This window comes from Hirundo rustica, chromosome 24, assembly GCF_015227805.2.
Source record: "Hirundo rustica isolate bHirRus1 chromosome 24, bHirRus1.pri.v3, whole genome shotgun sequence".
NCBI lineage: Eukaryota > Metazoa > Chordata > Aves > Passeriformes > Hirundinidae > Hirundo > Hirundo rustica.
In genome coordinates, this window is record NC_053473.1 from 6,315,680 (window position 1) to 6,343,283 (window position 27,604).

General features: G+C 55.1%; 1 protein-coding gene across 22 annotated transcripts in view; it reads right to left on the minus strand.

The window, feature by feature from the left end:
- Nucleotides 1–27,604, minus strand: part of NFASC (neurofascin) — an 80,397-nt gene that overhangs the window by 35,568 nt on the left and 17,225 nt on the right. For 12 of the 22 annotated variants that reach the window (XR_005703999.2, XM_058423495.1, XM_040085905.2 and 9 more), the window contains 18 exons: nucleotides 26,286–26,408; nucleotides 24,064–24,234; nucleotides 20,251–20,301; nucleotides 15,210–15,321; nucleotides 14,572–14,756; nucleotides 13,872–14,003; nucleotides 13,159–13,302; nucleotides 11,283–11,394; nucleotides 11,026–11,192; nucleotides 10,088–10,235; nucleotides 9,369–9,493; nucleotides 8,350–8,385; nucleotides 7,068–7,169; nucleotides 6,347–6,544; nucleotides 5,236–5,306; nucleotides 4,052–4,274; nucleotides 2,522–2,637; nucleotides 1,229–1,433 (listed from right to left, as the gene is read on the minus strand). Coding sequence is in view for 21 of the 22 variants with exons in the window: in XM_058423495.1 (XP_058279478.1) it covers nucleotides 1,229–1,433; nucleotides 2,522–2,637; nucleotides 4,052–4,274; nucleotides 5,236–5,306; nucleotides 6,347–6,544; nucleotides 7,068–7,169; nucleotides 8,350–8,385; nucleotides 9,369–9,493; nucleotides 10,088–10,235; nucleotides 11,026–11,192; nucleotides 11,283–11,394; nucleotides 13,159–13,302; nucleotides 13,872–14,003; nucleotides 14,572–14,756; nucleotides 15,210–15,321; nucleotides 20,251–20,301; nucleotides 24,064–24,234; nucleotides 26,286–26,408 (2,421 nt within the window). In the remaining variant the exon portion in view is untranslated. The remainder of the gene's footprint in view (nucleotides 1–1,228; nucleotides 1,434–2,521; nucleotides 2,638–4,051; nucleotides 4,275–5,235; nucleotides 5,307–6,346; nucleotides 6,545–7,067; nucleotides 7,170–8,349; nucleotides 8,386–9,368; nucleotides 9,494–10,087; nucleotides 10,236–11,025; nucleotides 11,193–11,282; nucleotides 11,395–13,158; nucleotides 13,303–13,871; nucleotides 14,004–14,571; nucleotides 14,757–15,209; nucleotides 15,322–20,250; nucleotides 20,302–24,063; nucleotides 24,235–26,285; nucleotides 26,409–27,604) is intronic. The other 10 variants (XM_058423497.1, XM_040085916.2, XM_058423503.1 and 7 more) reach the window with 5 other exon arrangements.

Consider the following 27,604-nt stretch of genomic DNA (forward strand, 5'->3'; position numbering starts at 1 on the left):
GCTGAGCCCTTTCTTCTGAAACAACCTCAACAATCCACAGAAAATCCTTAAAAAAAACGGGGATTTTCCCAAGGAATCGTGAAGGAAGAGGCAGCGCTGAGAGACGCCGGGATGGGATGGGGAGGAGGAGAAAAGGGGGGAGCCCAAAATATATTTTGAGACGAGACTTGCAAATCTTTTCTGGCGTTCTCGTGACCTTCTGTGCCCGAGCTCCCTCCTGCGCTGCAGGAAAAGTCACTTCCAGCCGTCGGAATTGCGGCTCCAGCTCAGAATTATCGGCGCCTATAAATAGCTCCTGTGCCAGCGACAAAATTAAACCCTGGAGTTCATCCTTGACACAAGAACGAGGTGCTCTTGCCGAAAAAGCCTGGCAGAGGAATCGGTGAAGGTCCTGGGAAGGTTTTTCCTGCCTTTTCCGGGATGGATCCACCCCCCGCCACGTCCCCAGACCGCTCCTCGGGGACATCTGCGGCTCAGGCTCAAGTCAAGGGCACGGAGCTGCGCCCAGGAAAGGGTTTTGCGAATATTTCTCTGCTTCAGCCCCAAATCTTCCTGGCTGAGATGTGCCGAGCACCTGACAGGGATTTTTGGGAATGCTGAAGGGGTCAGGAGCCGACTCCAGCCGCGGCTTCAGCGGCAGCACCCGGGGGACGCTCGGCTAAAATCCCTCCTGGGCCGCGGCTCAGCTCCCTGGATCTGCTCCACCCAAACCTCTCCCGGCAGGAAAATATTCCCTGTGCGCTGGAACACCCGGAGGCTGGAAATTCCCGGCGTTCTGAAGTTTTTCCACAGGGTGAAAAACTTGAATTTGGGATTTTAGCGCACGGCGACGCGTGGGGCAAGAAGGAGGACTTTAGGCGTTGTCTGGTTCCTTCTTCTTCACCTTCTTCCTCCTCCTTCTCCGTGGGTTTGGGCGATTTTCCGGGTTTGGGCGATTTTCCGCACCGGTAAAACCTGCATGGCGGGCCTTGGGCGGTCATTAATTAGTCATAAACATAAACAACACATGTGTCACCTCGTTATCGGGTAATCAACGCTTAAATAACCCCGGGAAGAGTTAGAGCCAGCTCCAAACCCCCCTCATTTTCTCCGATCTGCCAATCAGAGCCCACACCGGTGAGCCTGAGAGCGACAACGACGGTCCGCGTCCCGACGGGAACGGCGGCTCCCGCGCGTCCATCCCGAGGCAGAGCCGTGGGGCCGCCGTGGGCGCCCCGTGGGCACGTACCTCCCTCCGGGGTGGGGAACTCCTTGGTCTCGCTGCGGGGCCCGTCCCCCCGGCCGTTGGTCACCACCATCTCCAGCTTGTAGTTGCTGTAGGGGAACAGCCGGGACACGGTGCCCCGGCTGCGGTCCCCGGGAAAACTGGCAAACTGCCGCTTCCTGGAGACCCACAGGTTCTTCAGCAAGCTGCTGTCCCTCCAGAAGTAGGCCTTGGAGAAACAGGCGGGCCGGGGGAAGGTTTTTTCCAGTTTAGTTCCGGGGGTTTTGGGGTTTTTTCGCAGGTTAAAAAAAAGCGGGATTTTTGCCTCCAAGGGCGGCTGGAGGCTGTGGAGGTTTTTAGAGGAATTAGCGAAGCTCCATGAGGAAAGCTGGGGGTGGCACCCGAGGAAGAGGATGAGCAGGGGGTTAAGAGCTTCCCAAAACACAGAGCAAAACCACTGAGCTCGGACTAAAGCTGTTCCTAACTCCCAAGGATTAAAATCCGAGTGATCCTCCCTTCCCGCTCGGAGTAGCGGTGGAGAAGGAAAGGTGGGACTCACGAATTAAAGCCCGAATTTGGGAAATCTCCCATTCCAGCCTCTGGCTGTAAATCCTATTCCATGCAGGAACAAGAATCCATTCAGAAAATCCCCCTGAATCAGGAAAAGTGGAGCCAGCAGACGATCGGATTGGGAACGCTGGGATTTGCTGCTGGACACGAGGTTTTGGGAATGTTTTAGGGAAGGGCCCTGCTCAAGGCTCGGCTGGGTTTGAAGGGCTCCATCCTCTGTACATCAGCAGCAAACGTTAAATATCGGATACAAGACCGGAAAGACGGACAAATATTAAATATAAGCCTGGAAAGACCTGGAATATCACGGATCCACTCTGGCTTTAGCGCCCAGTTAGTCCTGACCGCGGGTTTAGGCTCTGCAGGGGTTGTTGATCAGTAAAAGACGCCGTCAGTATTTTGGGGATGACACAAAACCCGACCTGGACAGGGTCACTCCCTCACAGCCCCTTTGCTTCTTCGCCAGGATCATCCCAATCCCTCCCCGTTTTCCTGGAGCGTCCCAAATCCTGCAGCCGAGCCCAGAGAAAGCAGCAGGAGACGTCCCCAGCCCCATCCTGACACCCCAAAGAGCAAATCCTCGGCTCCTGCCCCGAACCCCCAAAGGCTCCTGGGGACCAAAGGAAGTTTTCTGTCATCCCCGCATCCAGCAGCTCCATCCCTGGGAGCCAGCCGGGAATTTCGGGAGGTTCAGCTGTGTTAAGGGTCAGCGGCAGGCGGGGATTTGGGAATTCGGGGTTGGCTCACTCGGTACTCCTTGAGCTGTCCCTGGATGGTGTCCAGGTGCACCCGGGTCCAGGTCAGAGCCACGGCTGTGCTGTTTAAGACTCTGATCCTGACATCCGTGGGCGCAGCCTTGGGATCTGGGCGGGCGGGGATAAAGCGTTAGGAACCTGGGATGGCCCTGGAGCTGGGACAGACGGACAGCTGGACAGCCGGACACCCCTGCTGTGCTTTTCCCATCAAAAATCCCTGGAGCAGAAGCCCCACAACGGCTCCACGTTCTTCCACGGGGAGAAAATAAATCCGATTTCACTCCTCCGGACATCAGGAGAAAATTCCTGATCCAACTAAAAGCGGAAATTCCTGCTGCAGGGAAGGCTCTGGCTCACCTCCCTCTCCAGGTGAGGGATCCAAGCACATCCAACGCTTTCCTGCCTCACCTGTCCCAAAGTTGGACCCCAAATTTCAAAAAAAACCCCCTCATTTCCATGTTTTTGATCAGATATGGTCACATTCCATAGCCCAGGTGGCCATGGATAGGGACACATTCCATAGCCCAGGTGGCCATGGACAGGGACACATTCCATAGCCCAGCTGGCCATGGACAGGGACAAATTCCATAACCCAGGTGGCCATGGATAGGGACACATTCCACTCTCCAGGTGGCCATGGATAAGGACACATTCCATAGCCCAGGTGGCCATGGACAGGGACACATTCCATAGCCCAGGTGACCATGGATAGGGACACATTCCATAGCCCAGGTGGCCATGGACAGGGACACATTCCATAGCCCAGGTGGCCATGGATAAGGACACATTCCATAGCCCAGGTGGCCATGGATAGGGACAAATTCCATAACCCAGGTGGCCACGGACAGGGACACATTCCATAACCCAGGCGGCCATGGACAGGGACACATTCCATAGCCCAGGTGGCCATGGACAGGGACACATTCCACTCTCCAGGTGACCATGGACAGGGACACATTCCATAGCCCAGGTGGCCATGGACAGGGACACATTCCGTAGCCCAGGCGGCCATGGATAAGGACTCATTCCACTCTCCAGGTGGCCATGGACAAGGACACATTCCACTCTCCAGGTGGCCATGGACAGGGACACATTCCATAGCCCAGGTGGCCATGGACAGGGACACATTCCATAGCCCAGGTGGCCATGGACAGGGACACATTCCACTCTCCAGGTGGCCATGGACAGGGACACATTCCATAGCCCAGGTGGCCATGGACAGGGACACATTCCATAGCCCAGGTGGCCATGGACAGGGACACATTCCATAGCCAAGGTGAGCATGGATAGGGACACATTCCATAGCCCAGGCGGCCACGGACAGGGACACATTCCATAGCCCAGGTGGCCATGGACAGGGACACATTCCACTCTCCAGGTTCCCTATGCCTCACCCCCAAAAAAAAGCGGATTTTTATCCCAAATCCCTCGGTGCCCCGCCCACATCCCCAACTCCCCTTACCCTTTTTACGGAACCACCCCCAAACCCCCCCCCGCCTCCCGCGGCCCAGCGCACACTCACAATCCTCCCCGGAATATCCGATGTAGGTGTCGGGCTCCGGGGCTCTGCCGAAGTCGTTCTCGGCCTGCACCTTGATCTCGTAGGGCACGTAGACGGGCGTGTTCCACACCACGTGCCGCGCGCCCCGCACCGTCTCGTTGTGCCAGCTCCCGCGGGGCTCCCGCCGCCGCCAGCGCACGATGTACCGCAGGTTGGGCCCGTAGGCCTGCGTCGCGTTCAGAGGCTTCGGCGCAGAGGAACGGACGAGGGAGAGTGAGGAGAAATGGGGAAAAAAAGAAATAAAAAATGAACCGAAGGGTTGGATTTTCTCCGCCGAGGAGATCCCCCCAAGTTCTGCTGGGCGGCGGGGGTCTTGTTCCGGGCTCTGTCAGGAAATCCCAAAGGAAGGCGAGGTTTTGTTCCCGAGGAGAGGGGAATGAGTTCTCTCCAGGGGCTAAGGCAGGACCAGGAAATTTTACTCACAGAATCCAGGATTTTAATCCTGGAAGGGCTTGGGTGGAAAGAGATTTAAATCCCAGGCCGCTTCCAAGGGCAGGGACGCTTCCACCGGCCCGGATTCCTTATCTGTGTACTTTACCAAACACACCAGACCCGTGCAGAATGCGGGATTACACAACGCACATCCCCACATTCCAGCGCCCATTCCAGCGCCCATTCCCGCTGCCATTCCCGCCCTCCTGGCGGCTCATCCCTGATTTGCGGCTGACCCCTGCTGGCGCAGGGAGCAAAGCAGGAGCAGATCCATAAACCCTCTGCGCCGCTCCGAGGGCTGGAATCCGGGGGAGCTGAGCCTGGAATCCGGCGACTTTGGGCGCCGCCTCTTTTGACTAATTTTTATTTCGAATTTTTTGGATTATTCCTTTTTATCGCAGCGCTGAAAACGGCGCTTCTTGTGCCACCCGCTTTTTTAAATCCGTGGAACCCTGGGACGGTTTGGGTTGGAAGGGACCCGAAATCCCATCCCATTCCAGCCCCATGAGCAGAGGGACACCTTCCGTGATCCCAGGGTGCTCCAGCCTGGCCTCGGGCATTTCCCGTGGGTTTCCTGGGAATTCCATCCCAGCCCCTCCCCACCCTCCCAGGGAAGGATTTATTCCCAATATCCCATCGACCCCTCCGGCACTCTGAGCCCATTCCCCCTCATCCTGCGACTCCATCCCAAAAGGCATCCGAGGAGAACTCACGGTCCACGTTATCTCCATGTTGTTTTTTTGGGTCCCTGCCCCTTGAACTCCCGTTGGGTTTACTTCAGGACCTGGAATTCACACGGAAAACCAAGAGGAGGAATTTTGAAATGCCGGAACAGCGACCGCTGAGTGGTTAAAACCCTGCAAGCCCAAAAGTCCTCCCAAGGCAGAAGCTGATGCCCTGATTTTTTTCCAGAAGTTCCCATCCAGGTTAATGGGACACGAGACTCTCGGTCCTCCGGAAAACCAGGCCATTTATTTCGGAGGCTGTTTTTTGTTCCCGAAATGTCCTAAATCCCTGAAAGGAAACCATTGTGGAGGGAGCGGAGTTTGTCGCTCTGAGCCCGGAACACGGCCGCTGGGAGCCAGCGCTAGATGCCAGCAGATCCTCCAAAAACCTCCCCTGGAACGGGGAAAGGGAGAAATGCAGCGGAGCTGCTGAGATCCAGGCCAATTCCTGGTGCAGAATCTTCCCAAATTCTTTTTTTTTTTTTCCCCCCAAATATTCCCCGGCAAAGCACTGGGCAGACAGAACTGGAGTCTCGGCCGTGGATCCGGGCTGGGTTTTGTTCTTTTGTCACGGAATTTGGGAGGGAAGGGGTCTTAAAAATCACCCGGTGCCACCCCCTGCCATGGGCAGGACACCTTCCCCTACCCCAGGCGGCTCCAAGCCTGGCCTTGGGCACTTCCAGGGATGGGGAAGTCACTTTTTTTTCAGGATAATCTGTGCCAGGGCCTCGCCACCCCCTGGCATTGACCGGCTTTAACAGTAACTAACAACATTTGCGCTGGAGTCTGATTTCCCTGCAGATCTCTGAGCTTCCTATAGCCTGAAAGGACTGGGAGAATTCCCTCAGGAGCACTCCCTCTAAGGAAAAGAAGGAAAAAACCCAAATTTTCCTATAAGAAACGGGTGACTTCGGCATAAACCTCCGCCTTTTGCCGGATCGCCGCTGTCACCCCCCCCCACGGGCTCGAGAATTCCAGGCGCAAAATCCCACTGCCTCCCTCGCCAACCGATTCCTGGGATCCGGGGGAGAGAGCCTCCGGGGAGGAGGCGGGGTGTGGATTCCAAGGACGAAAAATCCCGTCGGGAGCGCTCACTCACGGGCGCCGTTGGTCTGGTAGCGCTCGGAGGACAGGCTGGGCACGCTGCTGCCCACGTCGTTGACGGCGATCACCCGGAACTGGTAGTTCACGTACGGGGAGAGGCTCAGCACGGCCGAGTTGACGCTCCCGGGGTACCGGGAGTGGTTGTGCCAGATTCCCGGCTGGAAGCGGTCCTCCTCGAACTGGACGATGTAGTCTGGGGAAGAGCGGGGAGAGGCGAAGGGTGGAAGGGGTTTGGGGGTGGGAATTTTCTGTTACCCTGGTTTTTCTGAGTTTCTTTATTAGCCTTTCGATTTTCATAACTGGAGTCAGAGCTTTTAGTTACTGTAGGATATTAGAGCAATTTTCTACCTTTTCCCACAGATGTAACATAAACAAATCCTTTGTTTTGCATTCTCTGTCCTTTGTTTGCACATTTCTAACCTGAAAACAATTGTAACTGACAATTGGTCTGGCCACTGAGGCTGAGGGGTGGAAACCCCAAAAAGCCAATCTTCTGCTGGACCCACAAATATATAAAAATAAGAAATAAACACGGGGTCTCTTCTCTCCGCTCTCTCGGCTGTGAGCTGGGATCAGAAGGACCTCTGCCTTGCGGAATCTCTTGTCTGCGTGTGACTGCTCTGTGTGTCTCGGTGACAGTTTTCCGTCTCTGGGGAGAGTGATTTTGGGGGTTTTGGGGGGTTTTGGGGGGTTTTGGGGGGTTTTGGGGGGCAGACCTGTGATGGGGCTGTTGTTGTCATCGCCGGGGATCCACGTCAGCCGCACGCTCCTCTCGGCCAGATCCGTCAGCTCCAAGTCCCGGGGCCGGTCGGGTCGCTCTGTTGGAATGGGATAAATGAGGCTGGAATTGTCCCAGGAGCGAGTCCCAGCTCCCGTCACCTCTCCCAGCCCCGTGGGCAGGATGCGCTCCAGGGCACAATCCACGTCCTGCAGCTCTTCAGGGGACCGGAGTGATGCATAAAATATAAATGTGCTCACGTCTGACAGTGGCTGGCCTGGAAATTCTGCATTTCACAGGAATAATCCTGCTTTTCCAGGAAAAACCCTGCCTTTCCCAGGAAAAACCCTGCTTTTCCAGGAAAAACCCTGCCTTTCCCAGGAAAAACCCTGCCTTTCCCAGGAAAAACCCTGCCTTTCCCAGGAAAAACCCTGCCTTTCCCAGGAAAAACCCTGTCTTTCCCAGGAAAAATCCTGCTTTTCCAGGAAAAACCCTGCCTTTCCCAGGAATAATCCTGCTTTTCCAGGAAAAACCCTGTCTTTCCCAGGAATAATCCTGCTTTTCCCAGAAAAAACCCTGTCTTTCCCAGGAAAAACCTTGCCTTTCCCAGAAAAAAACCTGCCTTTCCCAGGAAAAACCCTGGGATGGGGGAAGCACCAGGTGCTGGTTTAGGGGGATTTGCGACCTTACACAGAGAAATGCAAACGAACAGCAGGGAAAAGACAAAACCTCAGTGGAAACATAAATTTGATAGAAATTCCCTGGTTTTGGGGGGGGGTTTTTGTGTTTTTTTTTTTTAATCTGGTCACAAGGACCAGCTCCTGCAATAACAGGAATAAATTCCAGGTAAGAATAAGGGGATTCCATGCGGGTTTGGTTTTTTTTTTCCTTTTTTTCCCATCAGGATTTCCAAGTACAGGCAAAGCGATCCCTGCGCTCGGGGGCTTGCCGCCGTGGGACACGGGATGCGGTGGAACGGGAGCTCCCCGCCCACCTGGATGTGTTTCCAAGGAATTCCTTCAGGAATATTCCCCCCAAGGAAAAGAAGGAGAAGAAACCCGGCTGCGTCCCAGAATTTGGACGGGGCTTGGGAAAAATCAGCTCCTTCAGGGACAGCTTGGGCAGGACTTGGGAGCCTCAGCTCCCAAGGGACAACCTGGAAGCATCATTCCCCCAGCTTCTTCCCGGCTGCCACCCTTCTCCCTTGGAGCTACCGGTGAGGGGAAACCCCAAAACCAAGGCGGAGAACAAAAGGAAGTCGAGGAATTAGTGACGATTACCTTTGGGCAAATCTCTCAACCGATTAGCGGGGACGGCTGCAAGGTAAGACAGTGCTTTGTTAGCCGGGGTTAGTTTAAGCTTGGGTGGCCAAAGGAGCACCTGGCAAACACAAAGTTCCACGTTTCAGCGGGAATCGGCCCGGCTCGGGAAGCGGAGCGGGAAAATCCTTCCCCCCAGACGCCTCCACTGCTCCCCCCGCGCTCGTTGTTGAGGGCAGAAGGGAAATTATCGGCCCGATGCGGGGTTAATGAGCAGTTAGGGGAGAGGAGGGGGAATAAATCCAGCCCAGGGGGATTATTTGGGGTTGCTGTTCCAGCTGCGGAGGGGCACGGGCAGGTTGTGGCGTTCCCGGGAATCTGAGGCGGCCAGGGGATGACAAATCCCTGTTTTCCAAGTGGCACGAACGTGGGATGGCGTGGATTCGTCCCTCCCTGTGCTGCCAGGGGGACACACGAAGGGGACACGGGGCAGGAGGAGCGGGCTCAGCCCCCATCCCACCCCAACACCCCACTAAATTCACCCCCAAACTCTGGGATTTCCTCACAGATCTCCAACATCCACCCGGGGATGACAAATCCCTGTTTTCCAAGCGGCACGAACGTGGGATGGCGTGGATTCGTCCCTCCCTGTGCTGCCAGGGGGACACACGAAGGGGACACGGGGCAGCAGGAGCGGGCTCAGCCCCAACCCCATTGCTCAGCACCCCAACACCCCACTAAATTCACCCCCAAACTCTGGGATTTCCTCAGGGATCTCCAACATCCACCCGGGGACGTTTTGGCGTGCAACAACTCCCGTTTAATTCCTCGCCCCTCAAAACACCGGGACTTTTTTTTTTTGCGCCGTTTCAGCGCCGCCGTTGGGAGCCGAGGCAGCAGATCCGGCAAGAACGGAATTCCCGCTCTGCCAGCGCCTCCCTGAGCATCCGGGGGACAATCCCGGAGCCCTGATCCCGCTTCCAGCCCGGCCTCGGGGCCGCGGCGTCCCGTTCCAGGCGGTGGGGTCAGGAGGGCTTTACCCAGCACGGTGAGATAAGCCTTGGCCAGGTCCCTGTCCAGCTCCGTGCTGGCCACGCACGTGTAATCGCCCTGGTCCTTCTCGGTCACGCCGAAGATCGTCAGGCCATCCTCCTCCTTCTTCATCCTTCAAGGAAACAACGTCCCAGAATTCCGCCCCGGCTCGCCTAGGAAGCGGCGTCGGAGGCTTGGGTGTTTTGTCTCCCGACAGAATCCAGCCGGGAACTCAACCAGAGCAGGAGAAGGTCTCCGGTCTGGAGGTTTTATCGGCCAAGGGTGCGCCGGGTTATTCTGGGAAAGCTCATTTCCTTAAGGAATCGCGCGCCCCGGGGTGCGTCTGGGGAATGATCACATTTTTAGGACAACGGCCAGCCCTGGGATCAGACCTTGCCTCACAAGAAAGGGGAGTCAGGTGCGGAGAGGAAATTAAAGCTGCGCCAGCCGCAGCGGAGAAACATTAATTCTGGAGCAGCTCGCTGTGAGCCCCCAGCTTTTATCAAGGAGTCCTAAAATAGCCGTGGATAAAACCCGCGGCCAAGTCCGGATTTACTGATAGATCAGCAGGAATTGCTGGAGGCAGCGAAGGAGACGGAAAACGTCAAAAACATCCAACGCTGCTTAGGTGGGACCCCAATATTTATCCCCGGGGACTCCTGGAACGTTCTGCTAAAGAAAAAAAATAATTCTGGGAGAGAAACCGACGGGATTTTTGGGCACAGACCTGCTGCCCAGGTAGAGGGGGACGTCGTCCTTGAGCCAGGTGACCATGAGCCGGAGCGTGGGGTCGTGCTTGACGCGGCAGTGGAGCCGGGGCATGGTGCCCCTCTTGACCACCTGGTCCTCGGGGCCCCTCACGATCCGGGTGGGGTCTGTGTGGGGTCACGGACAAAAGGTCACGTTCCAAACCCCTCAGGACCCCTCAGGATCCGGGTGGGGTCTGCAGGAGGTCGAGGGCTGTGTCCCAAATTTCTCCTGTCCCCCTCAGGATCCTGGTGGAGTCTGTGTGGGGTCACAAAGGGCTGTGTCCCAAATTTCTCCTGTCCCACTCAGGATCCAGGTGGAGTCTGCAGGAGGTCGAGGGCTGTGTCCCAAAACCCCGGGACTCAGAGGAGAGCGGGGTTTCTCGGGAAGGACAACCACGCTTGGGGTGTTTGTCCAGCTTCCAACACATAAATCAATTTGATGAGCCATTAATTCGTGCCGTGACTTTTTTTTTTTAAAAAAAAACAACAACCCCCTTTTCTGCAGTCAGCAGCCGGGGTTTGCTGAGTGAGGTAAAAACAATTCCAGAAATGTTTTGCTGTCCTCAGCCAACCCCGAGGAGCACCTGGGGTCCGTGCTGGTGCTGCTGGTGGCACCTCCCAGCCCCACACCCGAACCGAGCCCTTCCACCATCCCCAGCCCTTGGCTTTTCCCAGCACCACAACGGAATCTCCGCCACTTTAAATCTCCCGGCTCTGACCCTCTGGAAGTTCGGACCAGCCACAACCAACCCCCCTCCACCTCAAGGATCATTCCTGACTCAGCTCCCAGAAAATCCGAGCGTTTTCACCTCAGCTGCTTCTGCTGCAGCTTCCAGATGGATCCAAGATTTTAGCCTCGACTATTTCCGCTGCAGTTTCCGGAGGAGCCGGGATTTTGGCAGCTCTGTGCCCCTACCTTTGACCTCCAGGCGCACCTGGGCCTCGGCCTTGCCCAGGATGCTGGTGGCCACGCAGGTGTAGATCCCCTGGTCCTCCTTCCGAGCCATGAAGATCTCCAAGCTCCCGTTCTCGTGGGCTTTGTAGTTGCCTCCGTCCAGCATGTTCCCCTGGCCGTTCTTAAACCTCCCGACAGCCACAAAGCGCCGTTGGAAGGGAAGGAAAAGCAGGAAACCCCCGCTTTTCCCGCCCCCGGGGATGGGATCCGGCTCTTACCAGCGCAGGGTGGGGATGGGGGACCCGAAAAAGGGACAGTCCAGGCGGGTCCTGTTGTTCTGGATCACCCTGATCAGCTGGTGCTTGGGGCCCAGGATCCGGGGCTGGACATCTGCCGGGAGACAAAATTCCAGCCGTGGAGGAAGGAGGAGAAATGGATTCTGCCGCTCTTCTCCAGCCTTTTCCCCTGTTTTTGTTTTTATTTTGTTTGTTCGTTTCGCTTTTCCGCCCTGTGGAGCTTCTCCATCCCCACTCACCTCCCCTTCCCTCTCCTCCCAGCCTCGCTCTGTGACTCGTATCCCTGGATTTGCCCGGCCTTTGCCTGGTTTGAATCCATGGCAATGGATTCCTGCCCCAGAGCCCGGGGCCTCTGTGCATTCCCTCAGAGCAGCAAAGGGGGAAAGTCATGGAAAAATTCTGCAGGGAAAAGGGGGCTTGGAAAAACCAGGGAAAAGGACTTTTACATGGGAATACGGTAATGGGATAAAGGGGAATGATTTTAAACTAAAATGGGAGAGTTTAGGTGGGATATTGGGAAGAAATCCCTGGCTGGGAGGGCGGGGAGGGGCTGGGGTGGAATTCCCAGAGAAGCTGTGGCTGCCCCTGGATCCCTGGAAGCGTCCAAGGCTGGGCTGGATGAGGCTTGGAGCAGCCTGGGACAGTGGAAAGTTCCATTCCCCCATCCACGGCAAGAGGGTGGAATTTCGGATGAATCCCAGAACCCGCTGGTTGGGGAAAGGTTGGGAAAGGGTGGGAAAAAGGGTGGGAAAAAGGGTGGGAAAAAGGGTGGGAAAAAGGGTGGGAAAAAGGGTGGGGAAAAGGTTGGGGAAAAGGTTGGGGAAAAGGTTGGGGAAAAGGTTGGGAAAAAGGTTGGGAAAAAGGTTGGGGAAAAGGTTGGGGAAAAGGTTGGGGAAAAGGTTGGGGAAAAGGTTGGGGAAAAGGTTGGGGAAAGGTTGGGGAAAGGTTGGGAAAAAGGTTGGGAAAAAGGTTGGGAAAAAGGTTGGGAAAAAGGTTGGGAAAAAGGTTGGGAAAAAGGTTGGGAAAAAGGTTGGGAAAAAGGTTGGGAAAAAGGTTGGGAAAAAGGTTGGGGAAAAGGTTGGGGAAAAGGTTGGGGAAAAGGTTGGGGAAAAGGTTGGGGAAAAGGGTGGGAAAAAGGTTGGGGAAAAGGGTGGGAAAAAGGGTGGGAAAAGGGTGGGAAAAAGGGTGGGAAAAAGGGTGGGAAAAAGGGTGGGAAAAAGGGTGGGAAAAAGGTGGGGAAAAGGGTGGGAAAAGGCTGGGAAAGGTTGGGAAAGGTTGGGAAAGACTTTTACAATCAGCAGCTCCAGCCCTGGACCCAACACCACCTCGGCACTAAGCGCCACATCCACCCTGTCGGGATGAGCTTTGAGGCCCTTTCCCGCCCGGCCCATCCCCGGATTCCGCGGAAGTCCGGGCTCTGGAATTCCGGCTGGCTCACCTGTCACCCTGCTTTTCCTGCGTTTTTTAAAGCCTTTTGATTGTTCATAAGATGGAGTCAGACCTTTTAGCTGCTGCGCAATACTAGGAGCAGTTTCTACCTTTTCTCACACACGTAACATAAACAAACCCTTTGTTTTTCATTCCCTGTCCTTTGTTTTTCATTCCCTGTCCTTTGTTTGCACGTTTCTAACCTGAAAACAATTGTAACTGACAATTGGTCTGGCCACTGAGGCTGGGAGGTGAAAACTCCAGAAGCCAATCCACAGCCAGACCCACAGATGTATAAAAAGTAAGAAATAACCAGGCAGAGGGGCTCTGGGCTTGGCTCAGCCTCGGGCTCTCTCGGAGGAACGTCTCCGCCCTGCGAATCCCTCGTCCCCGAGCGGTCGCCCTGCGTGCCGCCGTCCCACCCACTCACCCAGCACGCTGACGAAGGCGTTGGCCAGCAGGTACCCGTGCTCGTTGGAGGCGTTGCACTGGTACACGGCGCTGCTGCCGATCTGCGTGTCCCGGAACACGATGGTGTCCCCGGACACCTCCCGGCTCGGGTTCGGGGGAGACGCTGCAAAACAAGCATGGTCCCATGCCCGGTGAGAATTCCCAGCCCGGCTCCACAAGGCGGCGGCGGGGTGTGAGCGCCGCAGGCACGGCTGGGAGAGGCTGGGAGAGGCTGGGAGGGGCTGGGAGGGGCTGGGAGCGTCCCGACAAACGGCGGGATTCACGCGGAGCCCACGAGGGTGCTGGATCCCGCCAGAAACTGCGGCTCGTGCTCAGCCAGGAGATCCTGGGCTGGGATTTGGGCTGGGATTTCAGCTGGGATTTGGGCTGGGATTTTGGAGGAGGCAGCAACTCTGGCTCGTGCCCATCCAGGAGATCCTTGGTTGGGATTTGGGCTGGGAGTTGAGCTGGGATTTGGGCTGGGATTTGGGATGGGATTTTGGAGGAGGCGGCAACTCTGGCTCATGCTCAGCAAGGAGATCCTTGGTTGGGATTTGGGCTAGGATTTGGGCTGGGATTTGGGCTGGGATTTTGGAGGAAGCAGCAACTCTGGCTCGTGCCCATCCAGGAGAACCTTGGTTGGGATTTGGGCTGGGATTTGGGAGAAGGAGGCCCATTCTCTCCCTCCCTCACCTTCGATGGGCTCTCCGTTCACCAGCCACTGGATGGAGGGTTTGGGATTCCCGTTGGCCCGGCACACCAGCCTCCCGTCCTCTCCGGGCGCCAGGATCAGGTTCTCCGGCTCATCCAGCCAGTAGGGAGCAGCTGGAAAACAGCCGGGCCCCGGTGACACAGGGACAGCGGCACCAGCGCCGAAATCCCTGCTCCAACGCTTCCTGGGGCGGGGGAAAGGGATGGAAACACCCAGCGGGATTCCCGGGATTCGGTGAAGGAGGAGAGACCCCGTTCCTTCTCCGTGGCCACACAATCCCACCACCACCGCTGTCAGCGGGAATTCCCATCTCCCGCCAATTTTGGGGGCGTTTGGAAGAGATTTAACTTGGAAAAGGGAAGATTTAGACGGGATACTGGCAGGGAATCATTCCTCGGGAGGGTGGGGGGTGGCCTGGGATGGAATTCCCAGAGAAGCTGCGGCTGCCCCTGGACCCCTGGAAGTGTCCACGGCCGGGTTGGATGGGGCTCGGAGCACCCTGGGACCATGGAATGTGTGATCTCTCAGGTCCTTCCAACCCGACCCATTCCACGATTCCCGGAAGAACGCGGAGGCGGAGCGCTCCCGCCCCCAGGGACGGGCCCCGCCGCCCATCCCAGCATTCCACGATCGTCCCCTCCCGGCTCCGGGATCCAAAGAGGGAAGGTAAAGGCGACGTACCCTTCACTCTCACCGAGATCGTGTGGCGGATGCTTCCCATCTTGTTGGAGGCCAGGCAGAAATATTCCCCGGAATCCTCCTCGGACACGTTGGAGATGCGCAGGGCCTTGTTGAAGTTCTCCAGCTTGGTTTTTCCCGCCGGCAGCTCCCCGCCTTTCTTGTACCACATGATGTCCGGTGCTGGTCTGAGGAGAGGCGAGCGCGTCAGAGCTTTTCCAAAGGCAAGGGAACGACTCCCGAGCAAGGAGCTGTTATCCCCAAATAACTGTGGAATTCCCATTCCGGGAACCACCAAAGCCCAGGGAGAAGCTCTGATCCAGCTGAGCTTATTCCCGTCACCGCTGCCCCTAAACCACGGCCCTGAGCATTCCCAGGACACAGATGTCCTGCCCCACACGGTGCTGAGGAGCTCCCGGGAAATTCCCAAACTTTAGGACGAACCAGTGAGGAATTATCCTTGGGCAAGGATCTGAAAACACCTGGAAACTCCAGCATTTCCGCTGGCTCATCGAGCCGGCGACGGGAGCACTGCTAGCAACCACAAAGGAGGGAATGATCCCTTCTCCCACATCCAGGGGCGATTCCTTGCCCTGATCCCGCTGGGAATGGCCGGGGATCGCCCTCTCCGTGGTACGTACACTCCGGAGGCGATGCACTCCAGCAGGAGATCCACCCCTCGGAGAACCATCTGGCTGCTGGAAGTTCCGTAGGGATACATGAAGCTGGGAGTGGTTTCCGTGATCCCTCGGGCTGGAATCAGTGGGAGAGAAAGGGAAAACAAAAACAAAAACAAAAACAAAACAAAACAAAAAAAAAAAAACCAAAAAACAAAGAAAACAAAACACGGGTCTTTTAAAGGTCTCCGGAAATTCGTGGAAGTTGTCGCCTCCCGGGCCATCCCGGGATTCTGAACTCACCCAGGAATGTGCCTGGAAAGGAAAGGAGGGCTCCAAATGGATTTGGGATTTAAAAAAAAAAAGGAGGGGGAGAGAGGAATTTTGGAGGGCAGGGAAGAGAAGGAGCAGCAGAGGGAGCTGAGAGCTAGGGACACTCCCCATTCCATCAGTTCCCGCTTTTCCTGCCCTCCCTGCCTCTGGAAAATGGGCTGGAATCAGATGGAATTGGGAAATATTGATGGATGTAACACATAACGATAGAGAGCAGGAAGAACGGGCGCGGAAAGGGTTTGTTCAGACCCAGAGCCGCTTTTCCACGGAAATCTCCGGGATACGGAGCGTTCCCGGGGCTCCAGCAGCACCGAGGAGGTTCTCCAGCTTTCCTGGAGGCCTGGAATGACGATTCCCCTTGGAAAGGGACAGCTCAGCCACCAAAATGACCCATTTAGGGCTGGAGAGGGAAGTTTAACGGGAGAAAAACAAAGGGAAGGCACAAGACAATTCCCTACGGATCCACACACGGTGAAGGCCTCTTTTTGCAGGGGGAAAAATTAATTATTCATGGGAAAAATTCCATTAGGAAGTGGAAGGACTGACCTAGATCTGGATCAGTGAGGACAGAACAGGATGAGATGGGCGGGAAGGCAGCAGCAGCAGGGATGGAGGTTATGGGATTAGGAGTGGGATGGGAGCAGGGGCACAAGAAATCCTGGAGCAATCCGTGGGGAGAGAACATCCTGGTTCTGGAGCAGGATTTGGGATGCGGCTTCTGCTGCCCCAGAATTTCCTTGGCTCAGTGAGGGGGAGGCAACCGGGATTTGGGGGATTTGGGGAAACTTCCAGAGCTGCAGCAGGGGAAGGAGGAGGGGAGCGAGGACAGGAATTCTTCCTGGAATTCCCACCTTAGGGAAGGAAAACCCGACCGCAGGATTAATCCACAGAGTCCTTGGAATTGGTTCCACACCCACATCCCGCCGCTCCCACGGGCTCCACGTGCGCTCCCAGTTAGTTAATTACGGATTAATGGATTACCAGGGCAGGAAAATCCCGGCTTTATCCCGAGTTCTCCGGGTCTCTTTGCATCCCTGCTCCCGGAGAAAGTCTCATTCCCGGTTGAACCAGCTCAGCCCATCCCAGGGCAGAGCTCCCAAACCTCCAGCACGGCCGGGAGCTTCTCCCATCAAACCAGAAAAGTGGGAATTCATCCTTTCATCGGCCAAGCCTGGCTTTGATCAGGATTTATTCCCACTCCGGATCCCGTGGGATAACCGGAAGCGGAGCGAGCTGGATCTTTCCAGCCTGTATCAGTGATGGCAATTAAAAATCAGGGAGATTAATTAGTACCCTCCTGGCTTTAATTAACCTAAGGACAGCACGGAAAAAAAATCTGATTGTTGCCTCAGCACAGCACCATTAATAAATAATAATTAATAAATAATGAATTATGAATAATAATTAATAAATTATAAATATTTTGCTGTTTCCAGCAGGGAGCAGCCAGAAATTCCCTCAGAACCAGAGGCTCTGAGCTTGTGGAAGTTCCAGCTGGAAGTGACAAGGTTTCCCTCGCCCCTCTGGGCGGATCCGAGCTGGAAAAATGAATCCCGGGGCTGTTAACTCCGGCCTAAAAATCGACTCTGCTCCCAAGCTTTGCTGTGGACTGGGATCATCCCAGAAACATCCCGGAGCTGCCAGCTGCCCCTTTCCCATCTAAAGTTCCTCCTTTTCCAGGGATGTGCCCATCCCGACACAGCCAGGCTCATGGGACAAAACAGGGGTTTGATTCCATTGAAAGGGGGAAAAAAAAAAAAGTGGGAAATTCTGCTGATGAAATATTCCGTTTGTGCTTTTGGATCGTTTTTTCCCCCCCAGTGATTGCAGCCATTTTGCCCACGGAATTCCGGGAATCATCGCTCCGAGCCCTGGGGACACGGGGTGGGTGGCACTTCCTGCGGTTATCCCGGGGAGGAATTTGGGACAAGCGCCCCACGGATCTCCAGTGCTCCACATCGCCGCATTCCCAAGCTCAGGAACATCGTGGGAATGGGATTCACGGCCTTCCAGACCCCTTTTTCCAGCTGCCCCTGGAGCTGAGCCGGGATCGTGGGGATCAGCACCCCAAGGAGGAACAGCCGGGAGCCCCAGACGCCCCCAGCGCCTCAAATCCCTGGGATTCACTTCCCTCTCCACATCCCAAAGCCTCCAGCATTCCCAGCCAGGGCATTCCAGGGAGGAACGCTGGGGCAGAGTTTTTATCCCCAGCTCATTAATTATGGAGTTAATTAGGGCCTGGGTCGGAGTCCAGGTCTGCACAGGGGTGGGGGAGCGGGACCTGAATCCTCAGGAGCCAGGAAGTTTTCCAGGGAATGTCACAACACAAACAGCAGGAAGTTTCTCCTGTGCACCCACGGAATCGAGGGACGGAGCGGGATTGTGCGGATAAAATCCCATTTTCCTGATGGAGTCACTCCTGAGATCCCTTTTCCCTGAACAAAGACACCCAGTGGGAATTCCGGAAGCCCGGGAAAACTCTCCGCTGGAATTCCCTTTGTCCCTGTCCCATCTCCCGTCCTCTCCCTTCCAGGCGGTTGATGCCGCCCCCACCGAAGATGATTTTGCTGCCAATCCCTTTTCCCAGCCGTTTTTCCAAATATTTCCAGCCCATTCCGGCTCCTCCTCCCAGGCAGATCCCGCTTCCCAGCCTTTCCCGGCTCCTCAGCACCCTCCAAGCCCTCCTGCTCCCGATGCCAGGATCCCAATTCCCTTGGCCGCGCCCTGCCCTGGCACATCCCGCTCCTGCCGCTCTCCAGCTCTCCCTGCTCCCGGCTCCGCGTCCCCAAAAATCCCGCTGGGATGGGAATTGTGCCCTGGGCACGAAGAAGCTCCGGCTTCCAGGGAATTCACTCCAGGACACGCTGGGGACAGCAAGGGATGTTCCCGGAGCTGACCCCAAAAAAACCCCGGCCCCAAAAGCAGCAGGAAGCGAAGCTCCGGATCTGGGAGCGGCTGGAATCCGCGGTGGCTTTGGAGGGGTGGAATTCCCAGGATTCCCTGTGCTCCCAAACCTGCCCCCATCTCCCGCTCCCGAAAATCCCTCACTGCTGCCCTTGTTATCCCAACGCATCCCGGACAATTCCAACCCGCTCCCAGGGCACCCATCCTGGGTTTTTTGGGATGGGATTCTCCCAGCAGGAGCAGAATCCAAAGGGAATTCCCTGCCCAGATTTAGGATTTTGGGGTGGGATTCTCCCAGCAGGAGCAGAATCCGAAGGGAATTCCCTGCCCAGATTTAGGATTTTGGGATGGGATTCTCCCAGAATGGGCAGAATCCAAACGGAATTCCCTGCCCAGATTTAGGATTTTGGGGTGGGATTCTCCCAGCAGGAGCAGAATCCAAAGGGAATTCCCTGCCCAGATTTAGGATTTTGGGGTGGGATTCTCCCAGCAGGCGCAGAATCCAAAGGGAATTCCCTGCCCAGATTTAGGATTTTGGGGTGGGATTCTCCCAGCGGGCACAGATTCCAAAGGGAATTCCCTGTCCTGACAAAGGGCAGGAGCCCGTGGAAGCATCCAGCACGTCCCCAACCTCTCTGCACAGAAATCACCCAGATTCCAGGAAAACCCAAACATTCCTCTTTTCCTTCCCTCTTTTCCTTTCCTCCCCGCCTGAGTTCAGCTGGGAACACCGGGAGCGCTCCCTCTGGAAACGCTCCCTCTGGAAACACAGAAAACAGGGAAGAGGATCTGCCGTTTAAACCCTGAGCTTTGCTGAGGACAGGACGGGGAAGGACCGAACTCGGCTCAGCCAGATCCTAAAAAAACAAACCCCAAACCTCCCAAGCCGGGCTTAACCGGCTCAAACCCCGCTGAGCGGAAAAGGGGGAATTCTGCGGGATTTGGGAAACGGGGAATTCCGCCGGCTCGGACGGATTTGTGCCGGCAGATTCTGGCGGAGCTGAGGGCAGGACGGGGAAGGACCGAACTCTGCTCAGCCAGATCCTAAAAAAACAAACCCCAAACCTCCCAAGCCGGGCTTAACCGGCTCAAACCCCGCTGAGCGGAAAAGGGGGAATTCTGCGGGATTTGGGAAACGGGGAATTCTGCCGGCTCGGACGGGTTTGTGCCGGCAGATTCTGGCAGAGCTGAGGGCAGGACGGGGAAGGACCGAACTCGGCTCAGCCAGATCCTAAAAAAAAACCCCAAACCTCCCAAGCCGGGCTTAACCGGCTCAAACCCCGCTGAGCGGAAAAGGGGGAATTCTGCGGGATTTGGGAAACGGGGAATTCTGCCGGCTCGGACGGGTTTGTGCCGGCAGATTCTGGCGGAGCTGAGGACAGGACGGGGAAGGACCGAACTCGGCTCGGCCAGATCCTAAAAAAAACAAACCCCAAACCTCCCAAGCCGGGCTTAACCGGCTCAAACCCCGCTGAGCGGAAAAGGGGGAATTCTGCGGGATTTGGGAAACGGGGAATTCTGCTGGCTCGGACGGATTTGTGCCGGCAGATTCTGGCGGAGCTGAGGGCAGGACGGGGAAGGACCGAACTCGGCTCAGCCAGATCCTAAAAAAACAAAAACCCCCAAACCTCCCAAGCCGGGCTTAACCGGCTTAAACCCCGCTGAGCGGAAAAGGGGGAATTCTGCGGGATTTGGGAAACGGGGAATTCCGCCGGGCTCGGACGGGTTTGTGCCGGCAGATTCTGGCGGAGCTGAGGGCAGGAGGGGGGTCAGTGGGGTTAGGCGGGGCTGGGTTAAGCCGGGACCCCCAAAGGCAGCGTGGACTCACCGCGGTACATGGCGGGGGAATTTCCTAAGGACGTTTCGTTATGGGACTTCTCTGCAATTAAACAGAACACCGTGAGCAGCGCCGGGGACGGACCGGGAGGGGGGGCACGGGAATTCCCGAAAAAAACCAGCCGGGAGCTGGGGACACGGGGAGTTCCCGAAAAAACAGGGGGAGGCGTGGGGAATTCCCGGAAAAAAACAGGACAGGAGACATGGGGAATTCCTGAAAAACAGCCAGGATGGGGGCTCAGAAATTCCAAAAAAACCCCAGGACAGGAGACACGGGGAATTCCCATAAAACAGGACAGGAGACATGGGGAATTCCTGAAAAACAGCTGGGACTGGAGACACGGGGAATTTACAAAAAACAGCCGGGACAGGAGATGCAGAAATTCCCAAAAAAACAGGACAGGAGACACAGGGAATTCCCAAAAAACAGGACAGGAGACATGGGGAATTCCTGAAAAACAGCTGGGAGTGGAGACACGGGGAATTCACAAAAAACAGCCGGGACAGGAGATGCAGAAATTCCCAAAAAAACAGGACTGGAGACATGGGGAATTCCCAAAAAACAGGACAGGAGACATGGGGAATTCCTGAAAAACAGCAAGGACAGGGGACACAGAAATTCCCAAAAAAACAGGACGGGGACACGGGGAATTGCCAAAAAAACAGCCAGGGTGGGAGACACAGAAATTCCAAAAAAACCCCAGGACTGGAGACACGGGAAATTCCTGAAAAACAGCCAGGGTGGGGGACACAGAAATTCCCAAAAAACCAGGACAGGAGACATGGGTGATTCCCAAAAAACAGCCAGGATGGGGAACATGGGGAATTCCTGAAAAACAGCAAGGACAGGGGACACAGAAATTCCCAAAAAACCAGGACAGGAGACACGGGAAATTCCCAAAAAACAGCAAGGATGGGGGACATGGGGAATTCCCAAAAACCAGCCAGGACAGGGACAGGGTGGAAAACACGGGAACATCCCAAAAACCAGCCAGGACAGGGACAGGCGGGAGCAGGGATCCAAAAGCACTTGGAGCGCGGCGCCGTCCAGGACAACCACAGGCGGGAAGAGCGGGAAAAGGGGCTGATTTCCCTCTCCAAGGGGCGGGAAGAGCTCAAACCGAGGGAATTGTGGAGCAAATATTTCCTTGGAATGTTTCTCCCACCGGAAATCTTTGGGGAAAACCCCAAAAAAATTGGAGGAATTTGGAGGGGGGAAATGTTTGGGATTTTTTTCCTCTGTTTTTTTTTTTTTTTTGACTACAATAATTCCATACTCCAGCTGCTCATTCCCATGGGATGGACACAGCTGGACAATGATGGAGGAAGGCAAGGAGGAGATGAAGTAATAATAATAATAATAATAGCAATAATTATAATAATAATAAATGTTTTAAGACCACAACCTGCTGAATAATAATAATAATAATAATAATAATAATGATGTTTTAAGATCACAACCTGCTGAATAATAAAAATACTAATACTAATATTAATACTAATACTAATAATAGTAATAATAATGTTTTCATGCAGAACCAGCTGTAAAATCCCTTTTAATTCCAAGTTAATTCATGGAGGTGGTGTCCAGCTCCTCACTGAGCTCAATTCCCATGAAGAATGAAATGAATCCCTCATTCCCTGGGAATCGGGGATTTCCCACCCGGCCCTGCCCTCCCCAGAATCCCAAACCCCGGGCTGGAGCCCGGGAATATCCTGGCACAGCCACATTCCCGAGCCTTCGGCGCCTCAAATCCCTGTGTCCCGGCCAGGGGTTAGGAGAGTCCAGAAAATTCCCAGGAGCTCCCCAGACCTGAAGAAATCCCACAGAAATTCCCTCAGGAATTTGTGATCCCTGCGCCAGATCACCTCTGGATATTGGGATCATCCTGGACAGTAGGAACACTCCAGATGCGTCAAAACTCTGCAATTTATCCCAAACTCATGGAATCGGCGATTCCTGCGTTTCCCTGGCGATGGTGGGAACTCTCCATTTGTGCTTGAAACATTCCCAGCTTTATCCCCACTTGGGAATTTGGTGATTCCTGCTTCCAGCTACCCTGGAGACAGTGAGAATGCCACATCCCCGACAAAACATTCCCTGGTTTTATCCCAAGGTCACGGAATTGGCGATTCCTGCATTTCCCTGGCAATGGTGGGAACGCCCCATCCGTGGGACATTCCCAAACTCACGGAATTGGCGATTCCTGCATTTCCCTGGCAATGGTGGGAACGCCCCATCCGTGGAACATTCCCAAACTCATGGAATTGGTGATTCCTGCATTTCCCTGGGGATGGTGGGAACGCCCCGTCCGTGAAACATTCCCAAACTCATGGAATTGGCGATTCCTGCATTTCCCTGGGGATGGTGGGAACGCCCCGTCCGTGAAACATTCCCAAACTCATGGAATTGGTGATTCCTGCATTTCCCTGGCGATGGTGGGAATCCCCCATCTGTGAAACATTCCCAAAGTCATGGAATTGGCGATTCCTGCATTTCCCTGGGGATATTGGGAACGCCCCGTCCGTGAAACATTCCCAAACTCATGGAATTGGTGATTCCTGCTTTTCCCTGGGGATGGTGGGAACGCCCCATCCGTGGGACATTCCCAAACACCCGGAACTGGTGATTCCTGCATTTCCCTGGGGATGGTGGGAACGCCCCATCCGTGGGACATTCCCAAACTCACGGAATTGGTGATTCCTGCATTTCCCTGGGGATGGTGGGAACGCCCCGTCCATGAAACATTCCCAAACACCCAGAACTGGCGATTCCCGCATTTCCCTGGGGATGGTGGGAACGCCCCATCTGTGAAACATTCCCAAACTCATGGAATTGGCGATTCCTGCATTTCCCTGGCGATGGTGGGAATCCCCCATCTGTGGAACATTCCCAAACACCCGGAACTGGCGATTCCTGCATTTCCCTGGGGATGGTGGGAACGCCCCATCCATGGGACATTCCCAAACTCATGGAATTGGCGATTCCTGCATTTCCCTGGCAGTGGTGGGAACGCCCCATCCGTGGGACATTCCCAAACTCATGGAACTGGCGATTCCTGCATTTCCCTGGCGATGGTGGGAACGCCCCATCCGTGAAACATTCCCAAACTCATGGAACTGGTGATTCCTGCTTTTCCCTGGGGATGGTGGGAACGCTCCATCTGTGAAACATTCCCAAACACCTGGAATTGGCGATTCCTGCATTTCCCTGGCAATGGTGGGAACGCCCCATCCGTGAAACATTCCCAAACTCATGGAACTGGTGATTCCTGCATTTCCCTGGGGATGGTGGGAACGCCCCATCTGTGGGACATTCCCAAACACCTGGAATTGGCGATTCCTGCATTTCCCTGGCAGTGGTGGGAACGCCCCATCTGTGGGACATTCCCAAACTCATGGAATTGGCGATTCCTGCTTTTCCCTGGCAATGGTGGGAACGCTCCACCCGTGAAACATTCCCAAACTCATGGAATTGGCAATTCCCGCATTTCCCTGGTGATGGTGGGAACGCCCCATCCGTGGGACATTCCCAAACTCATGGAACTGGCGATTCCTGCATTTCCCTGGGGATGGTGGGAATGCCCCATCCGTGGGACATTCCCAAACACCCGGAACCGGCGACTCCCACACCGAACCCCCTCTCCACCCCCAAACCCGGGAATCCACGACCCCTCCCTCCCCACTCCCCCCCAAAACCCCACCGCTCCCTCGCCCCACCCCAACCGAACCACGGCAGCCTCGGTTTGGGATTCCCGGCCGGAATTCCCGAGGGGATAGACCCCGGAAGCGGCGAGCCACTTACTGGTTTTGACCTTGAGGGTGTAGGGGTTCTTCTGCTGGATGGTGTGGGTGAAGTGGAAGCGCGCGTTGCAGCTGTAGTCGGTCAGCGCGTCCTGCGCCAGCACGTTGGAGAAGTAGAGGTCCCCGTTGTGGCCCTGGGACACGCGCTTGTCCTGCGGGATCGGCTCCATGGCTGCGGGAGAAGGGCGGGAATCCGGGATTTACCCGGGAAGGGGGATCAGGGAGGCGCCCCAGGGAGCGTCCCACGGTGACTGTGGATCCCCCCACAGTCGTCCGTTGGGTGCAAAGGGCAGGGAAGCGCCGTTTGTTTTTTTCCCCCCAGGAAAACTCTGCTCCTCGGAGCGACCTTGAAGCAGGGGAGTTGGAGCACTGTGAGACGAAAGAAGCTCTGGTTTTTTGGTTTTTTTTTCTGCAAGTTAGTTAGTTTGTTTAGTGCTAGCGTAGTTAGACGCTGTAGAATAGCCAAAGCTTTTTTTTTTTCCCCTTTTTTTTTTTCCTTCTTTTTTTGTCCTCTCCTCGGAACTGTTCCAACCTCTCCGGACTAAGGACCTGGGGAAGCACCGGGGGCCTCCACAGGGGACCCACCCCACCAAGACCAGCCCTGCACATCTCCTTTTCTCCCAGCGCCAGCGGAGACGGAGCGGTGGAGCACAGTGACGACCCTCGAGGAGACTTTCTTTAAGTTTGTTATCCCTCTGTAAGCGGCACGAAGCTCTTGTCATCGGGTATTGTGCTGGGAGTGCTTTGCCTGTTTAATAAACAGGTTTTTTCCACTTCTCTCTGAGGAAATCTTTTTTCCCGAACTGGTTGGGGGACGGGAGGGGGGCCCCGTGGGAGGGTTTCTCCCAAAATCTGCCTGAAACCAGCACAGGAGGCGAGGGCGATGCCCGGAGTTTGTTTTCGTGGTTTTCCGGCTCCGCGCTGCGCAGGGCGCAGCTCCAAAGCTCACGTTCGGCGCGGTTCCGCTCTCATTCCAGGGGTGGGAATGAGCCCGGACACGCGCTGCTCCTTTGGAACGCTCGGAAATGGCGCTGGGATATCGCTCGGCACCGCTCACGGTCCCGACTGCGGCTGTTCCGCGGCTGCTGGCAGCAGCTGCTGCAGGAGGCTGCAGGGATCGGGGTGCAACACTGCAGGATTGGTGTGAAACAGTGCAGGGATCGGGGTGCAACACTGACTGCAGGATTGGTGTGAAACAACACTGACTGCAGGATTGGTGTGAAACACTGCAGGATTGGTGTGCAACACTGCGGGATTGGTGTGCAACACTGCGGGATTGGAGTGCAACACTGGCTGCAGGATTGGTGTGAAACAGTGCAGGGATCAGTGTGAAACACTGCAGGATTGGTGTACAACACTGACTGCAGGATTGGTGTGAAACAGTGCAGGGATCGGGGTGCAACACTGGCTGCAGGGATTGGTGTGAAACAACACTGACTGCGGGATTGGTGTGAAACACTGACTGCAGGATTGGTGTGAAACAGTGCAGGGATTGGTGTGCAACACTGGCTGCAGGGATTGGGTGCAACACTGACTGCAGCTTTTCCCTCTCCAGCCCGTGACTGCAGGCTCCGACAGCAGCCTCTGATGCAGACGCAGCCTGACGTCCCAGCAGTGACCCTGAAGCAGGAGGAGGGGCCCCAAACTAACAGAAACTCCCCTAAATTAGCAGGAATTAATTTAAACTAACAGGAACTCCCCTAAATCAGCAGGAATTACCTTAAACTAACAGAAACTATCCTAAATCAGCAGAAAGTGCCCTAGATCAGCAGAAAGTGCCCTAAATTAGCAGGAATTAATTTAAACTAACAGAAACTCCCCTAAATTAGCAGAAAGTGCCCTAAATTAGCAGGAATTACCTTAAACTACCAGTAAGGACCCTAAGGTAGCAGCCACGATCCTAAACCAGCAGTAACAACCCTGAACTATCAGAATCAAACCCGAATTATCAGAACCAACCCCAAACTATCAGAACCAAACCCGAATTATCAGAACCAACCCCAAACTATCAGAACCAAACCCGAATTATCAGAACCAAGCCCGAATTATCAGAACCAAGCCCGAATTATCAGAACCAAACCCAAATTATCAGAACCAAACCCAAACTCTCAGCACCAACCCCAGACTCTCAGCAGCGCCGCCACCCCCGGTCACTCTGAGCCCCAGAGGCCAGGGAGCCGCCGTTCCCAGGATTCCCGTCGGGAAAGGCGCTCCCGGACTCACAGCTGCTCATCCAGAAGATGACGGGCTCGGGGAGGCCGGGCGGGGGGTTGCACTGCAGGCTCAGCGGCGCGCCCTCGTCCACCTCGATCACATCCACCTTCTCCTTGGGCCACAGCGGGGACTCTGCCACGGGGAGCAAAGGAGAGTGAGGAGAGGAGGGAAGGATTCCCCCGCAGCGATTCCTGCTGGATCCGTCCCGACTTCGGCGCAAAATTCCTTCTGGGCGTGTGCAAAACTCCCTGGAATTCACCCGCCAAATCCATTGCCGGAATCCGCAGCCTTAAATTCATACCCTCAGTTCCGTACCCTGAAATCCATATCCTTAAATTCGTACCCTCAATCCCACACCCTCAGTTCCGTGCCCTCAAATCCATACCCCTAAATCCATCCCCCAAATCCATCCCTGAAATCCATATCCCTAAATTCGTTCCCTCAGTTCCACACCCTCTGTTCCATGCCTTCAAATCCAATCCCCAAATCCACAGCTCAAATCCATACCCCTAAATCCATCCCCTTAAATTCATATCCTTAATTCCACCCTGCCTTGTTCCATCCCCAGAAATCCACGTCCTCAAATCCATATTCAAATCCATCCCTGAAACACACTACCTCAAATCCATCCCCTCCAATCCATCCCTCAAATCCACCCCTCAAATCCACCCCCTCAAATCCATCCCTCAAATCCATCCCCTCAAATCCATCCCCTCAAATCCATCCCCCCAAATCCATCCCTCAAATCCATCCCTCAAATCCATCCCCCAAATCCATCCCCTCCAATCCATCCCCTCCAATCCATCCCCTCCAATCCATCCCCTCCAATCCATCCCCTCCAATCCATCCCCTCCAATCCATCCCTCCAATCCATCCCCTCCAATCCATCCCCTCCAATCCATCCCCCCAAATCCATCCCCTCCAATCCATCCCCTCAAATCCACCCCGTCCATCCTGAGCAATTCCCTGTCAGCTCCAGCCACAACCCCGCTCCTTCCCCATCTCCTGGACACAGCTGGACACAGCTGGAGCTGTCCGAGTGTTACCCTGGTTTTTCTGAGTTTCTTTATTAGCCTTTTGAATTTCATAAATGGAGTCAGATCTTTTAGTTACTGTAGGATATTAGAGCAGTTTTCTACCTTTCCCACAGATGTAACATAAACAAATCCTTTGTTTTTCATTCTCTGTCCTTTGTTTGCGTATTTCTAACCTGAAAACAATTGTAACTGACAACTGGTCTGGCCACTGAGGCTGAGGGGTGGAAACCCCAAAAAGCCAATCTTCTGCTGGACCCACAAATGTATAAAAAGTAAGAAATAAACAAAGGG